Here is a 17,826-nt window from a genome sequence, read left to right on the forward strand (position 1 = left end):
AAAAAGTTTGGCCCTGTAGGCTAGAGCAGGCCTAGAGTTCAATGGGCTGTTCTAATGGGAGATTAAAGGTTGAGACTATCAATAGGAATGTAGACAGTGAAGGCCAGGCTCATGACATTTCAGAAAGACTCTATCTAACAATAACCAGCGTAGAGGCCACTTGGCACAGAGTCTGGTTATCTTCAGCCCACATTCTGAAAATTTGAGTGAGACTGAATTTTAAAATAATAGACTAATTGGTTTAGTAAAGAAAATGTAACATGCGGACTATGGAAGGTTATTGCTCACTGCATTTACTAAGGTTTATGATGAGTGAGGGCAAGAAGATATGGGAAATGTGTAATCTGGTGAGAAAAGAAAAGTTGTGACAGGAACTTGAAGTTTGATGAGGACCCAGAAGCCAGTTTAATTCAGGGCTGGTGCAGACAAAGTAAATGCAGTTGTTTAAAAGATTGGCAACATTCAGGATAAACCTCAGACTTTGCACAAGGACAGTAGGGAAGGTACTTTGAGGACAAGAACATACCCTGGGGAGGTTTCACTTGAAATGAGAGTGTGTCTAAAATGATAGTATCTCAAGGGTAGGCACCCTGAAGACAAATGGCTGCCTAACTGAGCAGCAGTCTCCTCAGTTCAGTCACAGAAAGGCAGTGGCAGTTTTTCAAGGGGTCCAGGCCACATCTTGAGCCAGCAGCAGAACTTGGCACCACCCGCCTGGTACTGATTCTGCAAGTGTGAGTGTACTGAAAATGCAAGAGTGAGGGAGCCATGAAAGCGTGCACCAAGGTTCCAGAACACCATGGAAGCCAGGCAATGTGTAGCAGGTTGTCATGAGCACGCTATGTCAGAAACAGAGGCAAACATGTTTATGTCTTTCTACAACATAAGACTTTATTGAACAATAATAAATTCACAAGCTACAGCACTTTCACTGGCAGCAATATGTCAGATATCCCCACTTTCCTTAATAACCCTGGCCAAAGGAACCAGGTGTTCTTTACTGCAATGTTAATGATTAACTCTCAGATGACACATTACACATATATGTAACATTTATCTGTATCTACCACTATCCCTCTATCTATCTATCTATCTATCTATCTATCTATCTATCTATCTATCTTACAGACTAGCTACCAAGAGTTAAGGTGGCAAAGGCCTGAGAAGCCAGAGTTGGGATGCAGTTAGAAATGCATGAGCCTGTGGAGGGTGAGATAAATGAGCTGGAGACAGGCGGATGCTCAAGTTACTGTTGCAGAATTTGGCTGCAAGGACAGGGTGAGCTGTAGTGTTGAGTTCAGCTGTAGAACCCAAATTCAGGACTAGGTCCAGATGAATGGGTGAGCAGATGCGTTGAACGGCAGGTCCAGACGGATCAATAGGAGGATGGCAGGTGGGCAATTTGAGTAATCTCTGACAGCAGCAGGGACCAAGCTGAACTGAAGCCCCTGGAACATTCAGGAATTCTCCACCTGTTGGTCAATCGATGCACATACCAAGTGGTTAGATGATAGGCTGGTGGGAGCCATCACCACCCCAGCGCTGGCATCCTCCTTATAGGGTGTGAATAAGGGGTCACATGTTTTGCGCAGACTGGCGTGTCTGATCAATTCTTGGGTTTGGTTTTCCTGATGTGATTTTAATTTGCCCATATGCTTCTATGGTCCCAGTCCACTAATCAATCTACAGAGAGGTCCTCTTCCATTCCCAGGGTTTGCAATTTGTCAGTTTGGATGGATAAGTGGCGCCAAACAGATGCTCTCGTCTATCCAGGTGCAGACTCACCCTACATCAGCAAACAGAGTCAAAAACTGCTTATCAAAAGAAGTCTCCCAAGGAAAGACACATTCTGAAAGCAACGACAATGACAAACAAAAGCCCCAACACACCCTTTTACACAATACAGAGTAACTTAGGCCTAGCCTTATCTCAACACTGGGCCATATTGTCTTCATGGAGTACCTGAGGCTGCTGTGTATGGAGCTGTAAAGGTAAAACCTATATTACAGTGGAGATGAGAAATACGGGAAGTTTGCCATGGGAAGATGCAGGCATTGGGTGGAAATGGCCAAAGGGAGACTGATGTTACAACTGATGTATGCAACAGGGCAGAGGCTATGCAAATCCATTGAGCACAGATGATGCCATTATCAGTCCCAGATGCCAAACATGGAGTTGCAGGATTTTTTTTTTTTGTGTGTGTGTGTGTGTTTGGTTTGTCCTATTGGATTTCAGTCTTAATTTGGTGTGGTATTGCTGTGTCCCCGTCCCTTTTATAACGGGAATGTCTGCTGTGTGCCATTGTTTGCTGGAAAGAAGTAAATTCCCTTTTGATTTAACAGGGGCAGACAGATCAGGGGTCGCCTTGCAGAGTCTCAGAAGAGACTTTGGACTTTTGGATAATGTTTAAACTGTTAGGACTATGGGAAGTTTTAAAGTTGGGTGGATGACTATGGAGGCCTGGACAGGATGCTATTATTTGGTGGTAAAATATCTGCCAAAAGCTCATGCCAAAGACATTGAACACTGGATGTCTGGTCGATAGTGATAACGTGAGAGGCTATGAAACATTTGGGTGTTGGGACCTAACTGGAGGAAGTGAATCACTGGAGGGTGAACCTTGGGGTTTATAGGCTGGCTCTACTTCCTGAGTCCCTCTGCTTCATGGACCAACAAGGTGTGAATGAACACCGTCATATTCCTGCCACCACAGCTGTGATTGGTTTCTACCGCTATTCCTTCCCTGCCATGATGGGATGTCCCCTCCAGCTGTGAGTCAGAATAACGCCTTCCTCCCTTAAGCTGCCTCTTGTAGGGTATTCTGTCATACAGAGAGAAAGTAATACCAGAGGGAGTTATTCAAATATCCACCACAGGGCTGGCAAAATAGCGCAGTCCATAGAGACACCTGCTGTAAAAACTTGATGACCTCTGTTCAGTCCTCGGAATCCACTTAAAGGCAGATGGCAAGAAATGCCTCCGTGATGCCTACAGGAACACTGTGGCATGTATGCCCCTCTCCAATCAAGACAGTTATCCACCACAGATGAATGGCTAAACAAAATGAGGTATGAGCATACAAGTAAACAGTGGAAAACTGTGCAACCTTCAAAGGGAAGGAAATTCTCAGGTTGGGTATGGTAGCACACATCTTTATTGCCATGGTGATGGAGGCAGAGGTGGAGACGGAGGCAGCTCTGTGAGCTCCAGGCTGGCTTGGGCTGCATAGTGAGGACCTACTTGTCTTAAAAATGTCAGTTTCAGTCTTGAAATACTATACGGTCAAATTTGCTCTCTTGGTTCCAAAAGGCCCCTGTAATTGGTTGTTTCTCATGCAATCTTGTCCTTTAGCTTCCCCAGGTCAACTGAAGCATTCCTGGAAACGACGTCTAGAATGCATGTCTGAGCTAGCTATGGGATGGTTAGCCTGGACCGGCTACCAGACCCTGTTAAATGAGAAGTGAGACTACACAGATCTCCTCCAGCCCAGCCCACAGGGTACATCTCAGCCATTTCATTACACTGGCTGTGAGGCTTTAAACTTGTAGCCAACAGCAGAAGAGACCTTTTGCCGGCTTAAGGAGTCCTCCCATGCATGTGCCTGAGCACGGCCATTTGGTTTGCTGTTCTGTGCTACTCTTAGCTTTATGATGACCCCACTTGTATTCTTGGTGGGCTCTCATGTTATGCATGTTTGGTGGCAGAGCCATTGAGAGCATCCCTGCTCCCTCAAAGGGCTTCAGGGGTTCCTTCTACCTTACTGCAGGATTTTGATACCTAGTTGCTCAGCGTTTGGAGGGAACCACAGTGCTCTCTAGTGGTGGGGAAGTGCTGTAAGTCTTGGGAGGCATTCCAGAGATTTCGACTTCTTATATAGACTAGCCATGCCCAGAGAGTTGCAATTCCTACTTTCCTGTGACCATCTGAGGGACAAAGACGAGACTGGCCTACCACTGAGTGAGTAGTTGGAAGAAGGGAAGTAGGCAAGGTGATATGGTCAACCATTCTGTGCGCTCTGCCATCTCGGCTTTCAGCATCATTCTCGGCCTGTGGCATCATTCTTGGTGGTTTTGCTCTATCACCTAAACTGCTGGACTGCTTTCCTTCCTGGGTCCTTCTCCTCGTCCTTCAGACATAAAGAATGGAGTTCCTCAGGTTTGCATCCTTGGCCACAGTCTGTCCACATGATCAGAGTCACTCTCCAGCTGCAGGTTTCCCTTTGTGTCCTCAGCTTTAGGGTGTCTCATCTCTCTTCACCATTCAGGCATGTTCCAATGTTCAGCAATGTCTCCTCTGGGTCTCCGTAGGTGCACTTCAAACCCATCTGTTAAACTACAACCCATCTTCCTACTGCACCCTGCTCGCTCTTTGTGGCTTCCATTTTATATAACATGCTCCATATACCACAAACCTGGGGCTCCATACAGTTTCTATACTCTCTCTCATCTCCCAAACCATCCCATCCATCCCCAGTCCTAAGTTTATTTGAAAGGTTTTTTGTTTGTTTTGTTTTGTTTTGTTTTGTTTTGTTTTCCCGTGCTCCAGCAAGGTCCATAAAATACACCAAATAGGTGTATTAGTATGTTTGTCACTTTTTTTCCTTTAAAAAAATGGCCATACACGAGGCTGTACTGAAAGCTGCCATTTGGTGTCAGGAAGGGTCTGTAAAGCTGCCCTGGTCCTGGAAACACGGACCCAGTTTTCTTCTCAATGCAGAGGCTCATGAGCATTTCCTCATTACTGTCAAGAAAGTGCTGACCTCCCTCCCTGGAAGAACAAGGAAGCAAAGGAAACAAATGGCTAAAAACTCTTAGATCCCTGTGATGATTAATGCTGCCAACCTGACAGGCTCTGCAGTCACCTAGGAGACAAGCCTTGTGGAACCTGTGAGGGCTTATTTACCTCCAGGCATGCCTGTGAGGGTTAATGTTGATTAGCTTAAAGAGGAGGACCTAACCTAAAGGCAGAAGCGCTATTCTCTGGGCTGGAGTCCTGTCCTGTATGGAGAGAGAAAGGCTGGACTGGAGCTGATCTTCTTGCTTCCACCTTCCATGCTCTGGGGTTCCAGTCATGTGCCAGCATTTGTCTAATTACAGAGGCTACCAGGTGGGAGCTCCTAGGTGCTCGGAGTTCCCACCTGAACAAACCAGAGCCTAATGCCAACAGCAAACCAAAGGAGATATTTTAGCTGTCTAAGGCCACCGCCTAGTCTCTCACTTAGGACTTTCTACCCTGATCTACCGGATGTGTTTCTCAATTTCACTCTCACCTCTGCCTGTTGTCACCATGTCCTCATGCACCTTCAGGGAGTTCACTTGAATTCTTTGATCAAAAATATTGGTTTAAATCATCCTGTTTAAAATGATTCTCTTGAAGTATCTACCTCTTTTCTCCATACCTATTTTTATGGATCTATGCATCATCTCCTAGGAGAATAAGATATGTCATCAAACTACAACTGTTTGACCCAAAGCAAGTTCCCCTCTCTGGCTCTTGGTCCCCAGAGAGGTTTTTCGGACTCATACAAGGAGGCAGGTTTCAGCTGGATGTGGTGGTACAGGCCTTTAATCCCAGCACTCAGGAGGTGGGGACAGAGGCATTTGGATCTCTGCCAGTTTGAGGCCAGCCTGGTCTACACAGTGAGACTGTGTCTCAATAAATTAAAATAAACAAATAAATAAATAAAACAGAGGTAGGTTCCAGTGACATTGGGCTTTAAAGTAGTACTGACTAGGTCAAATAATGATTTCCCTCTAAGAAATCCAGTAGAGGAAATGTTCCAGTGGTTCAGAGTTCTAAAGAGCCAGATAATGATGCAACTTACAAATGATATAAAAGAGTCTTCAATTCTCAGTGGGCTATGAATCCCAGTGGCCAGTGATAAGTGAGGGAGAGAGAGAGGAAAAGAGGGAGGGAGGGACAAAGGGAAAGAGAGAGAGAGGAAGGGAGAGATATTTGAGAGATTTTGTATTATGGTATTGATTATGGGAGTCAAGGGTGTAATGTCATGATGAGCTTGGTGTCAGTTTGACAAGGGACAGACTTATAATGGTTAATCTTCATTATCACCTGGACTGGATTTGAAATCATCTAGTAGACAGGCCTCTGGGCATATCTGTGGGGGTTGTTTCCAGAAAGATTTAAGTGAGGAGAGAAGACCCTGGACATGGGTAGCACCATTCCATGGGTGATGCACTGAACTTCGTAAAATGAAGAAAATAGAGAATGCCAGCCTTCTTTTCTTCATCTCCCGATTCTTGCTACAGCAACAGGAAACATTACAGTTTAAGAGATACAGTTTCAGGCTGGAGAGATGGCTCAGAGGTTAAGAGCACTGTCTGCTTTTCCTGAGTTCAATTCCTAGCAACCACATGGTGGCTCACAATCACCTGTAATGAGATCTGGTGCCCTCTTCTGGCCTGCAGGCAGACATGCCGACAGAACACTGTATACATAATAAATAAATAAACATTTTTAAAAAAGAGATACAGTTGCATATCTCGTAAAATGACATACAGTTTCATATACACCCTATGCTCAACACCTACTTATCTTGGCATATGATTTGTGGGTGAAGTTCTTCAAAGCATGATGGCATAGTGTCAACAGCATCTGGCTACTGCTCTCATCCCATCTACAGTCAGGAAGCAGAGATGAATGCATTTTTCATCAGAAGATAGAAAATGGCTGTGAGTCTACTGTCACCTGAGTGCTGTGTGGAAATGTTTGCACCATCAGATTCCATTAAAGTTAGAAAATAGTAAAGTCAAGGGGAAAATAAATCCAAGTTTGAGTTTAAGATTACTACGGGATGCTTTTATGTATTCCATAATCATACTTGTGTTTTCAATTTTGATGCCTTAAAATAACTTAATCTGCCAGGTGCTGGTGCACACATTTAATTCCAGTACTTGGGAGGCAGAGGCAGGGGGATCTCTGTGAGTTTGAGGTTAGCCTGGTCTACAAAGTGAATTTCAGGGCAGCCAAAGCTACAACAGAGAAGCCCTGTCTTGAAAAAACCAAACTGAACCAAACCAAACCAACCAACCCAAAACAAAACAAAACAAAACAAAACAAAACAAAACACAACCAAAGCACTCTATCCATCACTCAGTTGAAACTTTGAGGTCTATTTTAACTGTACTTTGTTATCCTCAGCTCAAAGGAGTCAACATTCAAGGGAAAGCCTAGCATTATGTTCAACAGAGTAACAGGAAAGGGACAAAGAAAAGAAAAAGGAAAACTAGTAGTAGGAGTGGGAGATGGAGATTGATTTTAATTATGACCAGCCAATTGAGATACCAAAAATAAGATGCTGTACACATAAAATCAGTTATATGAGCCAGGTATTGGTGGCACACACCTTTAATCCCAGCACCAGGGTGGTAGAGGCAGGTGGATCTCTGTGAGTTTGAGTCCAGCCTGGTCTACAGAGCAAGTTCCAGCACAGGCTTCAAAGCCACAGAGAACTTTGTCTTGAAAAACAACAAAAAAAGCAAACAACAACAACAACAACAACAACAAAAATCAGTTATATGATGAGAACTTTTGTGAAGTTGTAGCACACTCACCTTGTTGGTCTTGTAAGCTCTTGAAAGGTTGGGTAGAAATTTTTTCTGAAAGATAAAAGATCTAAGTGTGTGGTTAATCTGATCTGTGGTGTGAGTTTGGTCTTTCTAGCCTCCTCTGAAAGGTTTCTGCAGGATGTTCCACCATGTCTTGCAGACTCTGACCAATAAAATTGAGAAAGGACCCTCTCCCTTTCTCTGGTGCATCTTTCCTAAGTCCTGATGTAACAGGGTCCCCAGACCTTAGTACAACTGACTCCATGATGGAAGTAATAGTTAGGTCATAAACTGCGTGTAGACAGTACTACCAGCCAAAATGAAAACAAGGATTTAATCCATCAAAGCCCATCATTCTAGGGAATCTCTAAATGGACTAACCTTGCTTTTGACTTTTGCAGTTCTGCTTCTGACTAACTGGTCTTATTAACTGAAGTATATCAACCAAGGACATGTTTTTGTGCTTAAAAGCTCACCCTGGGAAAGGCTTCATGCTACACTGGGATCCCAAACACCCAATGTAGTTGCCAGCTGGCTAATAAAGACTTCCTATTGGCTTAAACCCATGTCCTGAGAAGTCTTCTCTGGTGGCTGTGTCACAACACTGAGTTTTCCCTCACAATCTCTCTGTTCCCACCTGAGGCATTCCAGCTTGATTTTCCATACTAGAACTAGACTGTCAGCACATACTTGCTGCATGCTTACTGGATGTCAGATACTCTGGTTAACGGACTATACAAAGATAGCCAAGATAGCAAATCCTAGGAAGCGTGGATAGAGAAGAAAGCTGTTTGCCTACTTGTTCTCGAATTTGCTGGTAAGTTCATCTATTCTGTTTCCTTCACTCGTATTAGAACTGCTTCTTCAGGATTCCAACATAGACTGAAGACCTGAAGCTTTCTTGAACTCCTCCAGGATTCCAGCAACAGAATGGGACTGCTGAGATACCCATGGATTAAGCAACTACCAGATACTTGACTTTTCAGTTGGGAGACAGACAGTGTTGGAATACCTGGACCACAGCCTCTAAGCCATGCTAATAAATCATATATACATATATATATATCACATTTAATATATTATGTCATATAGTGTACAATTATGCATAATATATAATAACAACTATATATCTGCTAAATCATACACACTCATAAATACATACATATATACACAGACATATGTATTATTATATATGCACACCTACAAAGTGAGACAGAAGAAGTATTCTGTTCCTGTTTCCAGAAAATGCAGAAATGAAATTGCTGATTTTGACACTGAGTTGCTAGATGAATATGTATATTCATCTATCAGTTGAATATATACGCTCATCTACCAGTTCTATTCCTTTAGCGAACCCTGACTAATACAGATTGCTTGTCTAAATTCTGGATTTGAGTTGACCAGGATAAAATTAAAGTCCTGCACAAACAACCTGGATGGATGTGTTACACCTCATGCCCTATGTCCACACAGCTACTTTAGTCGTGGCTTGTTTTGGATGCCTTCTTTCTATGAACTGTGCCCATTTTTTTGAGAGCCAACTCTTCCTTTGGCTTCAGTGCTGAAAGTTCTCTGCAAGCACTCCAGTCCGAATGGCCATTGCCGCCTTGGGGTCCTGCATCTACTCTTTGTTAACATGGGTGTGCTGCCTGGTACTGAGACTGTGAATGTGGGGTGAGAAAACTTTATGCCAGCATCAGGGGTTTCCCCCATAACTCAGCAATGATGGGTCCAGTAAAGAGTGAAACAAGAGAGGAAGGGCCCCCACCCTGGCCCTGCACTGTAATACCTGCATCAGGAACTTCAGGCTTCTGTCGTAGCATCGCAGACTCAATCGCCAGTTCCTTGATTTTTCATAGCCTCCCAAGCTTTCAAATTCAGAGGGGGTGAACCATTCCCCATTCTCACTCTGTATGGACCTCATGGAGATACCTGTAAGACCACAGTAGGCTGATTGTGAGTCCGAGTTGTCCCTAGAGCTCAGACTCGTGGCCTCCCACCACGCTAGAGCTGGGGCCACCCAAACTGTGCTCAAAGCCAATAGCAGAAGAGTCCGGTCTCCTCTCTGGCTTCAGGAGTCCCAGCTCAGCCCTGGAGTTCCCTAAAGCGCTTTGCTGAAGTCATGCATGTTTATTTGATTTTTATGCATGAAGAAAATGGCCATCGCCACCAACTGAAACCTTTCAAAACTACTTCAGGGTCACCTAGCTAGTGACTGACTGCACAGGGTGAGTGGATTTCAACCTGATGTTGACTCTCAGGCCGGAGAACAACCAGAATCCCAGGAGGCCCCAGGCAAGGTGGAGGTGGGGTCCTGAGCTTAGAGCTGAGGCTGCAGCTGGCTTCTGCAACTGGGGATTCCTGTGACGTCATTGTCTACCCAAGTGAATGAGACTGTTGAACCGGAGCTTGCCCATCCCTGCAGTCATAGGTTGAAACCATTAAACATGAACGAAACATATCCAGTGTAAATATAGATTATATTAAAAAAGTAATCACATGTTCAACATCTCCATTATTGTGAAAATTCAAAACAAAATCACAACAACACTGTTTCATCCAACCATGATGACCATGATAATAAAACATCAAGAAATAACAGCTACTGATGTAGAGAAGTTGGAGGCCTCCTGCATTGCTAATGGGAACATAAAACAGTGAAGCCAGCACCAAAAACATTTTGGTGGTTCCCTACTGAGTTCAACATAAATTTCCATACGACCAAGCAATTCCACTTCTGTGTGTGCGCACCTCAAACTAAGTGTGTGTATTCGTACTTATGTTGTACACACATTCTCAAAAAAGCCTTATTTACTATACCCAAAGGTAGAAATGATCCAAACTTATGAATGAATAAAGAAAATGTGATATAGCCAGTATTGGCTGGTTTTAAGTCAACTTGACACAAGCTAGAGTCTTCAGAGGGGAAGGGGCCTCAATTGAGGAAATGTCTTCATGAGATCAAGCTGTAAGGCTTTTTCTTAATTGGTGATCAATGTGGGAGGTCCCATTGTGGGTGGGGCCATCTCTGGCCTGGTGGTTCTGTGTTGTATAAGAAAGCAAACCATGGGAAGCACGTCAGTAAGCAGCTCCCCTCCGTGGTCCCTGAACCAGCTCCTGTCTCCAAGTTCCTGCCCTGCTTGAGTTCCTTGTTCTGTCTTCCATTGTGATGAGCATCAGTGTGAAAGTGTAAGTATCAAAGGGAGAAAAGGTGCTCTCATGATAAGTGTTTCTGATGCACCGAAGAAGAAAACCACATTCGTCTGTAGACTCTAAGTGGTGAACTCTATGGCTTTTTTTTTTTTTTTTTTTTCTAGACAGTGTTTCTCTGCATAGCCTTGGCTGTCCTGGAACTCACTCTGTAGACCAGGCTGGCTTTGAACTCAGAGATCCATCTGCCTCTGCCTCCCAAGTGCTGGGATTAAAGGTGTGTGCCACCACTGCCCTGTGTATGATATATGAATTGTAACTAGTAAGCTGTTAAAAAATAATCACCATGCAATCATTTCTCTTAACTATCATCCACAGGCTCATATTAAGAGAGATCTGAATACCAGGCAGTGGTGCTGCACACCTTTAATCCCAGCACTCAGGAGGCTAAGGCAAGTGGATCTCTGTGAGTTCAAGGCCAGGCTGATCTACAAAGTGAGTTCTAGGACAGCTAGGGTTGCTATATAGAGAAACCCTGTCTTGAAAAACCAAAACAAGCCAGGTGGTGATGGCACACACCTTTAATCCCAGTATCTGGGAGGCAGAGGCAAGAGGATATCTGTAAGTTTGAGACCAGCCTGATCTACAAGAGCTAGTTCCAGGATAGGCTCCAAAGCTACACAGAGAAACCCAGGCTCAAAAACAAAAATAAAAACAAAAAACCTAAAAAAAGACCCCAAACAAACTAAATAAATAATAGAGATCTGAGACAAAATTCATCAAAGTAGGCAGTTCTTTTGCAAGTTTAGAACCTGTGATTACCAAATATGTTATATTAATGATATGAGTTAATTTTCAAATATACACCATTATTGTCCTATTTATTTATTTATTTACAGTTCTTACTTAGTTTTTATTTCATAATCATAAACTTAACTCCGCAATCCAGCTAGAGTTGGAGGGGAATGAGGAAAATATGGAACCCAAAGAATTTCAGTGAGAGCAGAGATGACAGGGCATTGCGAGCAGATGGGGTGGGGATGCTCTCCTGAGCTACAGAAGACATGGTCTGGTAGGTAAGAAGTCGGCAAGTCAAAAGAATTAGAGTTGCCCACAGTTGGAAATGGTGATCTTCTTGCTGGTCTTGCCAGTCCTGGACCCGAAACGCTCCATGGCTTCCACAGTGCTCATGCCTTCTTTCACCTTCCCAAAGACCACATGTTTGCCATCCAGCCACTCAGTCTTGGCAGTGCAGATAAAAAACTGGGAACCATTTGTGTTTGGTCCAGCATTTGCCATGGACAAGATGCCAGGACCTGTATGCTTCAGGATGAAGTTCTCATCCTCAAATTTCTCTCCATAGATGGACCTGCCGCCAGTGCCATTATGGCGTGTGAAGTCACCACCCTGGCACATGAATCCTGGGATAATTCTGTGAAAGGAGGAACCCTTATATCCAAATCCTTTCTCTCCAGTGCTCAGAGCACGAAAGTTTTCTGCTGTCTTTGGAAGTTTGTCTGCAAATAGCTCGAAGGAGACGCGGCCCAAGGGCTGGCCATTGGCCGTGATGTCGAAGAACACAGTGGGGTTGACCATGGCTGCAGGAACAGGCGACGGGGGACAGCGGCATCTGCAAAGCCCTATTTATTTTTGAGGCAAGGTCTCATTATGTAGCTCTAACAGTTCTGAAACTCATTATGTAGACCAGACTGGCCTCGAACTCACAAAGAGCTACCTCTATCTGCCTTCCAAGTGCTGGGATTAAGGGCCACCACACTCGGCTTATTATTATCTTTTTTAAATGAGAAAATTCAGGCTCAGAAAGCCCCACCCTCTACCCCCTGCAGAATATAGATCATCACAGCTGGCTTGGCAAAGCTGAGTCTGGGACTCGGGTTCTCTGATTATCAATCCTGTGATGGTCTCACTACCACAAGTGCCCTCCCCTGGTGCTAATGACCCAGGGATGTGAAGGCAGAGGCTGACTGGAAGGAAAATATACAATAGTTTCCATCTCTGGATGGAAGTCTCTCTGGTTCCCTGGTCATCTCATGGCTATACCCATGTTGATGTGAGAATCTATTAGGTATGGTTTCTTCAAGTCCAAAAAATAGCATGTTAGGATCCCTTCCTGTTTTCAAGCCTCACACCTCCAATTTCTTAAGTAATCCACTCCACCTTACTATTCCTTTCTGTAGCAGTTGCAAATTAAAGACCATGAAACCCACCTAGCTTGAATTTATCCTTGTGTAACACTCCCTTCGTGCGCCCACACGTCACAGGAAGCAACTCAGCCTTGAATCGCACAGCTTCATTCCTGCTCAGTCTTCGAGCTGAAAGAGAAGATTTCTTTGTCTCACTTTGCAGGTGTGCAGACCTCCCTGGGCCATTCTTCTAAAGGCAGAATGGCACTTGGGCAATTCTGATCTACACACCTCTAGTCTTTGTAGCCTTTTCTTAAAGGAGATCATTAGATATGTAATGACAGGCAGTCCACCTCGGTCAAATTTAGAAAAAAAAAATCTAGGGTGTTCCAGTAGAGAAATTTGAGCTCAATAAAGCTCATGAAATATACAAGGTGCTGCAGTGGTTCTGATAGTCACTTAGTAGCCATGTCATTTCACTGCAGATGGTAACCAGTCACAAGTCCCTTTGAGCACTGACTGGGCAAGCAGGGAGAAGAGATGGGTGTGCCTGATAGTTTTATGTCAACTTGACACAGCTGAAGTCATCTGACAGGAGGGATTGGGTTGTAGGCAAGGATGGGTTATAGACAAGCCTGTGGGGCATTTTCTTAATTAGTGATTGTTGGGGGAGGGTTCAACCTATTGTGGGTGGTGTTATTGCTGGGCTGGTTGTCCTGGGTTCTATGAGAAAGCAGGCTGAGCGATCCATGGGGAACAAGCCAGTTAGCAGTACCCCTCCATGGCCTCTGCATCAGCTCCTGCTTCCAGGTCCCTGCCCTGTTCGAGTTCATCTTCGATGAACAGTGATGTGGAAGTGTAAGCCAAATAAATCCTTTCCTGCCTAGTTGCTCTTTGGTCACAGTGTCTTATTGCAGCAATAGAAACCCTAAGATAAAGGACAACCTAGCAGACTTGGGTAGAGATCATCTCTACTTTCTTTTTGTTGGCTTTGCTTCATGTCTCCCTCACAATAGCATCTTCTGTCTATAACTGAAAGAGAACCCCAGAAAGTTCTAGAATAAGCTGATAACTTTATGTGGAGTGGAGTTTCAGCTCCACAGAGGTAGATATGAAAATTCCTCAAACAAATTTCTGGTAGATTAGAAGTTAAATTTCCTCTGCCTCTCATCAATGCAGGTGGGAGGGGGGTGGGGCGCTGTCCGTGGTGCTGAGACTAAGTTTTTGAGGTAACTGCTCAAGATACAATGAACTGAGGATGGTTAACATAAGTCATCCTCCTCTTTAGAAATGAAGAAACTGAGGTAAGAGTCAAGGAATAGGCCAAGTCTGTGTAGTCATAGAAGAGAAGGCTTGGACCCAGGTCTTTGCCCAACACTCTGACTTATTCCTACAGTCACCTCTCTTCCATTCCAGCTCTGGTGACAGGCTCAGTCAGTCCAGCAAATATAGAAAAACACAGAGTTCTTTTCTCCTATAACTCTGTGAAGTAATTCTTTTCTGGGTCTGGAGGGTCTGCTGAATTACCTTTCATTGAACATGTTTAGGCCTCACATTTTGAAGAGGAAAAGGAAACACACTGACGTCTCCTCTAGCCTACTGAGGTGTAGGTATAGGGAGATTTAGAGTTTAGATCAAGCTAATTCACAATACAGTCCCACTGTATTGTGTTTTCAAATGAAATAGCTGAGCAAGGTAAGATTCGATTTTTGTTGCATCCAAAGAACATTTTGCCCATATAATAACATGAACTCCATCACAAAACCCATAAGTACAATCATGGTCAAAATATGGTTTAAAGTTTAAAATAATTGTTATGGTCAGTCTTAAACTTTAGAAGTGTAACTGATTTGTAAATACACTGCTGTTTATTCAAGATTATAAGAAAAGGCTCAATTGTTGGGATCCAGTTAGTAAATGCCAAATAAGGTCAATTTCCTCACAACTAAGGACATAGTTCCTATGGGGGGGAAAAACTGGAAAGGCTCAGACAACTATATTGAGTTTGTCCCTTGAGGATCAAGGATACACATCCTAAGGCAAAGTGCCAAACCACCTTTGTGACCACAGAACACATTAGTGGGAATGGATCAGGCTATCACTGGCCCCTTATAACAGGTCCCAAAAGAAAAGCTGCATTTATTCTAATGAGGACAACATGGTGTCTGGCCTCTCCTCTTCCCTACTGTGGAAGTGATGGAAGAATTTCTTGGGAGCATCTAATTCCAGCATCATCCACAGCTAAGCCCATCAAACACAATACCTACACAAGCACCCAGTCATCGTGGTTCTCTTCAAGCTCTCCAGCACGGATGGGCCCACACCAGCTGCTGTTGAACAGAGGCAGAGCTCCAGGAGAACACTAAACATAGGGTTGTTACAGCCCTGCTTTCCATGTCCTATTCTAGGGCTTGGCCCAGGCTGAGAGAGGGGTAGTGCTTTAGATTGGAGAAAGCAGGAAGGTTTATTCCTTTGCTCTTTCAGACAAGGTCTCAGTGTCTCAAATAGGGAGCATCAGGTCAGAAAGGGCACTCAGCTTCTGGTGTGGATGCTGTTGCTGCTAAAATGGAATTAGAAAGCTTCAGGCCTGTTCAAGACAAGAAAGAGCTCACTGGAAGGAGGAGGAAAAGGACCATGAGAGTGGATTTGCTTTCTGCTCACAATTCACCCAATTTAGACATTTTAATAACCAATGTGTCAGAGAAAAGCATTTCCATAAAAGCAGGTTCAACTCAAAGGGAAGGAAGAAATTAGGACAGATAAGATTGATGATATAAATACAGTTCATGACCTTGCTCCAAACAGCTTGCTTTTAGGTTTTGCTGCTCTCAAATTGACAAGTAAGCTTGAGTAGATTTTTTTAAGGCTTTAGATTCCCCCAAATATTAGCAAAATCTGTGTGCACTCAGGGGCGAATGGAAAGATGTACCGAAGTCACCTTACTTACTTACCCCTACGCCTGACAGTCCTGACAGAGCCTTCTGGATTGCTTTTCCTTTGCCTTCTCCTGACAGCTGCCTGGCCACCAGCTCCTCTGTAATCTAGGAGAGACACAGGCAAATGCAGAGTTGAGGCAAACTACAGCTGAGAATGGGTAGGAGCAAGGGAGGCATCCTGGTTACATCAGGGTATTTTCTCCACACACTGTGGTGAGAGCTCAGACAAGGAGCCAATTCCAACCAACCAGGCAGGAGTCAGAGTTAATGCCTGTGCAAGATTCTGTTGTATTAACACTTTAGAAAGAAATATGTCTACACACAGAGACTTGAATGAAAATGTTTTCAAAATATGCATTCAAAAAATGGACACAACCACCATTTTTCCTTTCTAAACAAAAATGTACATATCAATTAACAACACATCTGGGTCACTGTCATTAGTGTAAGATTCTTAGTTTGGTGAAATTAATATTGAGTGGAATTCCAAAGCATACTCCATGGATCTGGTGTAAAAGTGATAATCATTTGGAAAATGATGTTTAGCTTTTGTCTAGGAGAAAGGAATCCCTTAGACCATTACTAAAACCATATGGCAAGGGGGCTATTTGTAAATATATACACTCTATATGAATAAGATTGTATGAAGCATCACAGTGTAGATATATTTGCCATTAAAAATTATTCAAAATATATTCTAGGATTGGTCTCTCTGTCTCCTAACTATTCCAAAATACGTGCCACTTTTTACTGCTCTCAGAACAAATTATCAAAAGTTCCATAGCTCTCTTAGGGTCACTATTGCTGTGATGAAACATCATGAGCAGAGAAACTTGGGGAGGGAAGGGTTTCTTTGGCTTACAATACCATATCACCGTTCATCACAGAGCAAGTCAGGATAGGAAGCTAAGCAGGTTCCTATAGAGCTCAGAAGTATCAGTCTAGGGACGTCACCATCCACAATGGGCTGCACTCTCTCCCGTAAGTCACTATGAACACAATACCTTACAGCTGGATATTTTTGAGGCATTTTCTCAATTGAGATTCCTTCCTTTCAGATAACTCTAACTGGTGTCAAGTTAACACAAGACTAGTCAGCACAGTAACTTCAAACCACACAAGTTTAGCAACTATGTCAGATGTCTAATGTGGGTCTCACCAGGCTGAAGTCCAGGTACCCACAGCCCTTCATCTGTTCCTAGAGGAGAACCAACTTCTTGCCTTATCCGGGTTCTCATGGTCACCCATGTTCCTTGGTCCCTTCCTGCATCCTCAGACTCACTGGTATTGCATCCTTCTGACTATTCCTCCACAGTCACTTCCTCTCTCTGCATCTAAGAAAGGTTCCCCACTTTTTCAGACTCATAAAATCTGAGTGGTCGGCCAGGCATTGGTGGCGAAGGCCTTTAATCCCAGTACTCCCGAGGAAGAGGCAGGCGGATCTCTGTGAGTTTGAGGTCAGCCTGAGCGAGTGCCAGGATAGGCTCCAAAGCTACACAGAGAAACCCTGTCTGGAAAAGCCAAAAAAAAAAAAAAAAAAAAAAAAAAACTGAGTGGTCACCTCTATACCAACAGTCAAAGACAACCCCCCCTCGCCATCAAGGTCCCTATCTTAAGGTCCCATATGTGTAGAATGTCTTTGTCATTAAGATAACAGGTTCCAAGGGCAAGGAGGAACTCAGGGGAGGTCACCACAGTCTACCCCATTGTCACAGTCAATAACAATAATAATTCTAGCAGTAGATAACTTATCAGTAACACTGAAAGCACATAAACTCTCCTCCATTTCCTTACTTGTCTTCTCCTGGGATTTTCCTACAGTAGTGTTGTTTCTAGTCTCCACGGTATCTAGAAAACAATAAATGGCAATGAGGGTTTAAGTAATCAAGAGAAATTACAAATCTTAGGACTGATCATGCTACAAAGGCCTTGCTTACATCAGTGTTTGGACTGTCATTGGCCAGAAAAAGGTAAAGATTTACAGTAAAGACAGATTCAGATGAAGAAAAACCTCTAAAGGTTAACAGTGTG

General features: G+C 43.7%; 1 protein-coding gene across 2 annotated transcripts in view; it reads right to left on the reverse strand.

Moving 5' to 3' along the window:
* Positions 1-865: 865 nt before the first annotated feature.
* The window catches only part of LOC100750728 (nuclear body protein SP140), a 36,065-nt gene continuing 19,104 nt past the window's right edge, over positions 866-17,826 (reverse strand). Inside the window, exons 6-11 of one of the 2 annotated variants that reach the window (XM_027397425.2) lie at positions 17,590-17,643; positions 15,811-15,900; positions 12,944-13,048; positions 9,355-9,497; positions 7,572-7,632; positions 866-1,472 (exon numbers count right to left, since the gene is read on the reverse strand). In XM_027397425.2, the coding sequence (XP_027253226.1) occupies positions 1,144-1,472; positions 7,572-7,632; positions 9,355-9,497; positions 12,944-13,048; positions 15,811-15,900; positions 17,590-17,643 (782 nt within the window). In that variant the 3' untranslated portion in view covers positions 866-1,143. Of the gene's footprint in view, positions 1,473-7,571; positions 7,633-9,354; positions 9,498-11,490; positions 12,356-12,943; positions 13,049-15,810; positions 15,901-17,589; positions 17,644-17,826 lie in introns of those variants that run through there. The other variant, XM_027397423.2, reaches the window with a different exon arrangement.

This window comes from Cricetulus griseus, chromosome 2 (genome assembly GCF_003668045.3).
Source record: "Cricetulus griseus strain 17A/GY chromosome 2, alternate assembly CriGri-PICRH-1.0, whole genome shotgun sequence".
In the NCBI taxonomy this organism is placed as follows: Eukaryota; Metazoa; Chordata; class Mammalia; order Rodentia; family Cricetidae; genus Cricetulus; species Cricetulus griseus.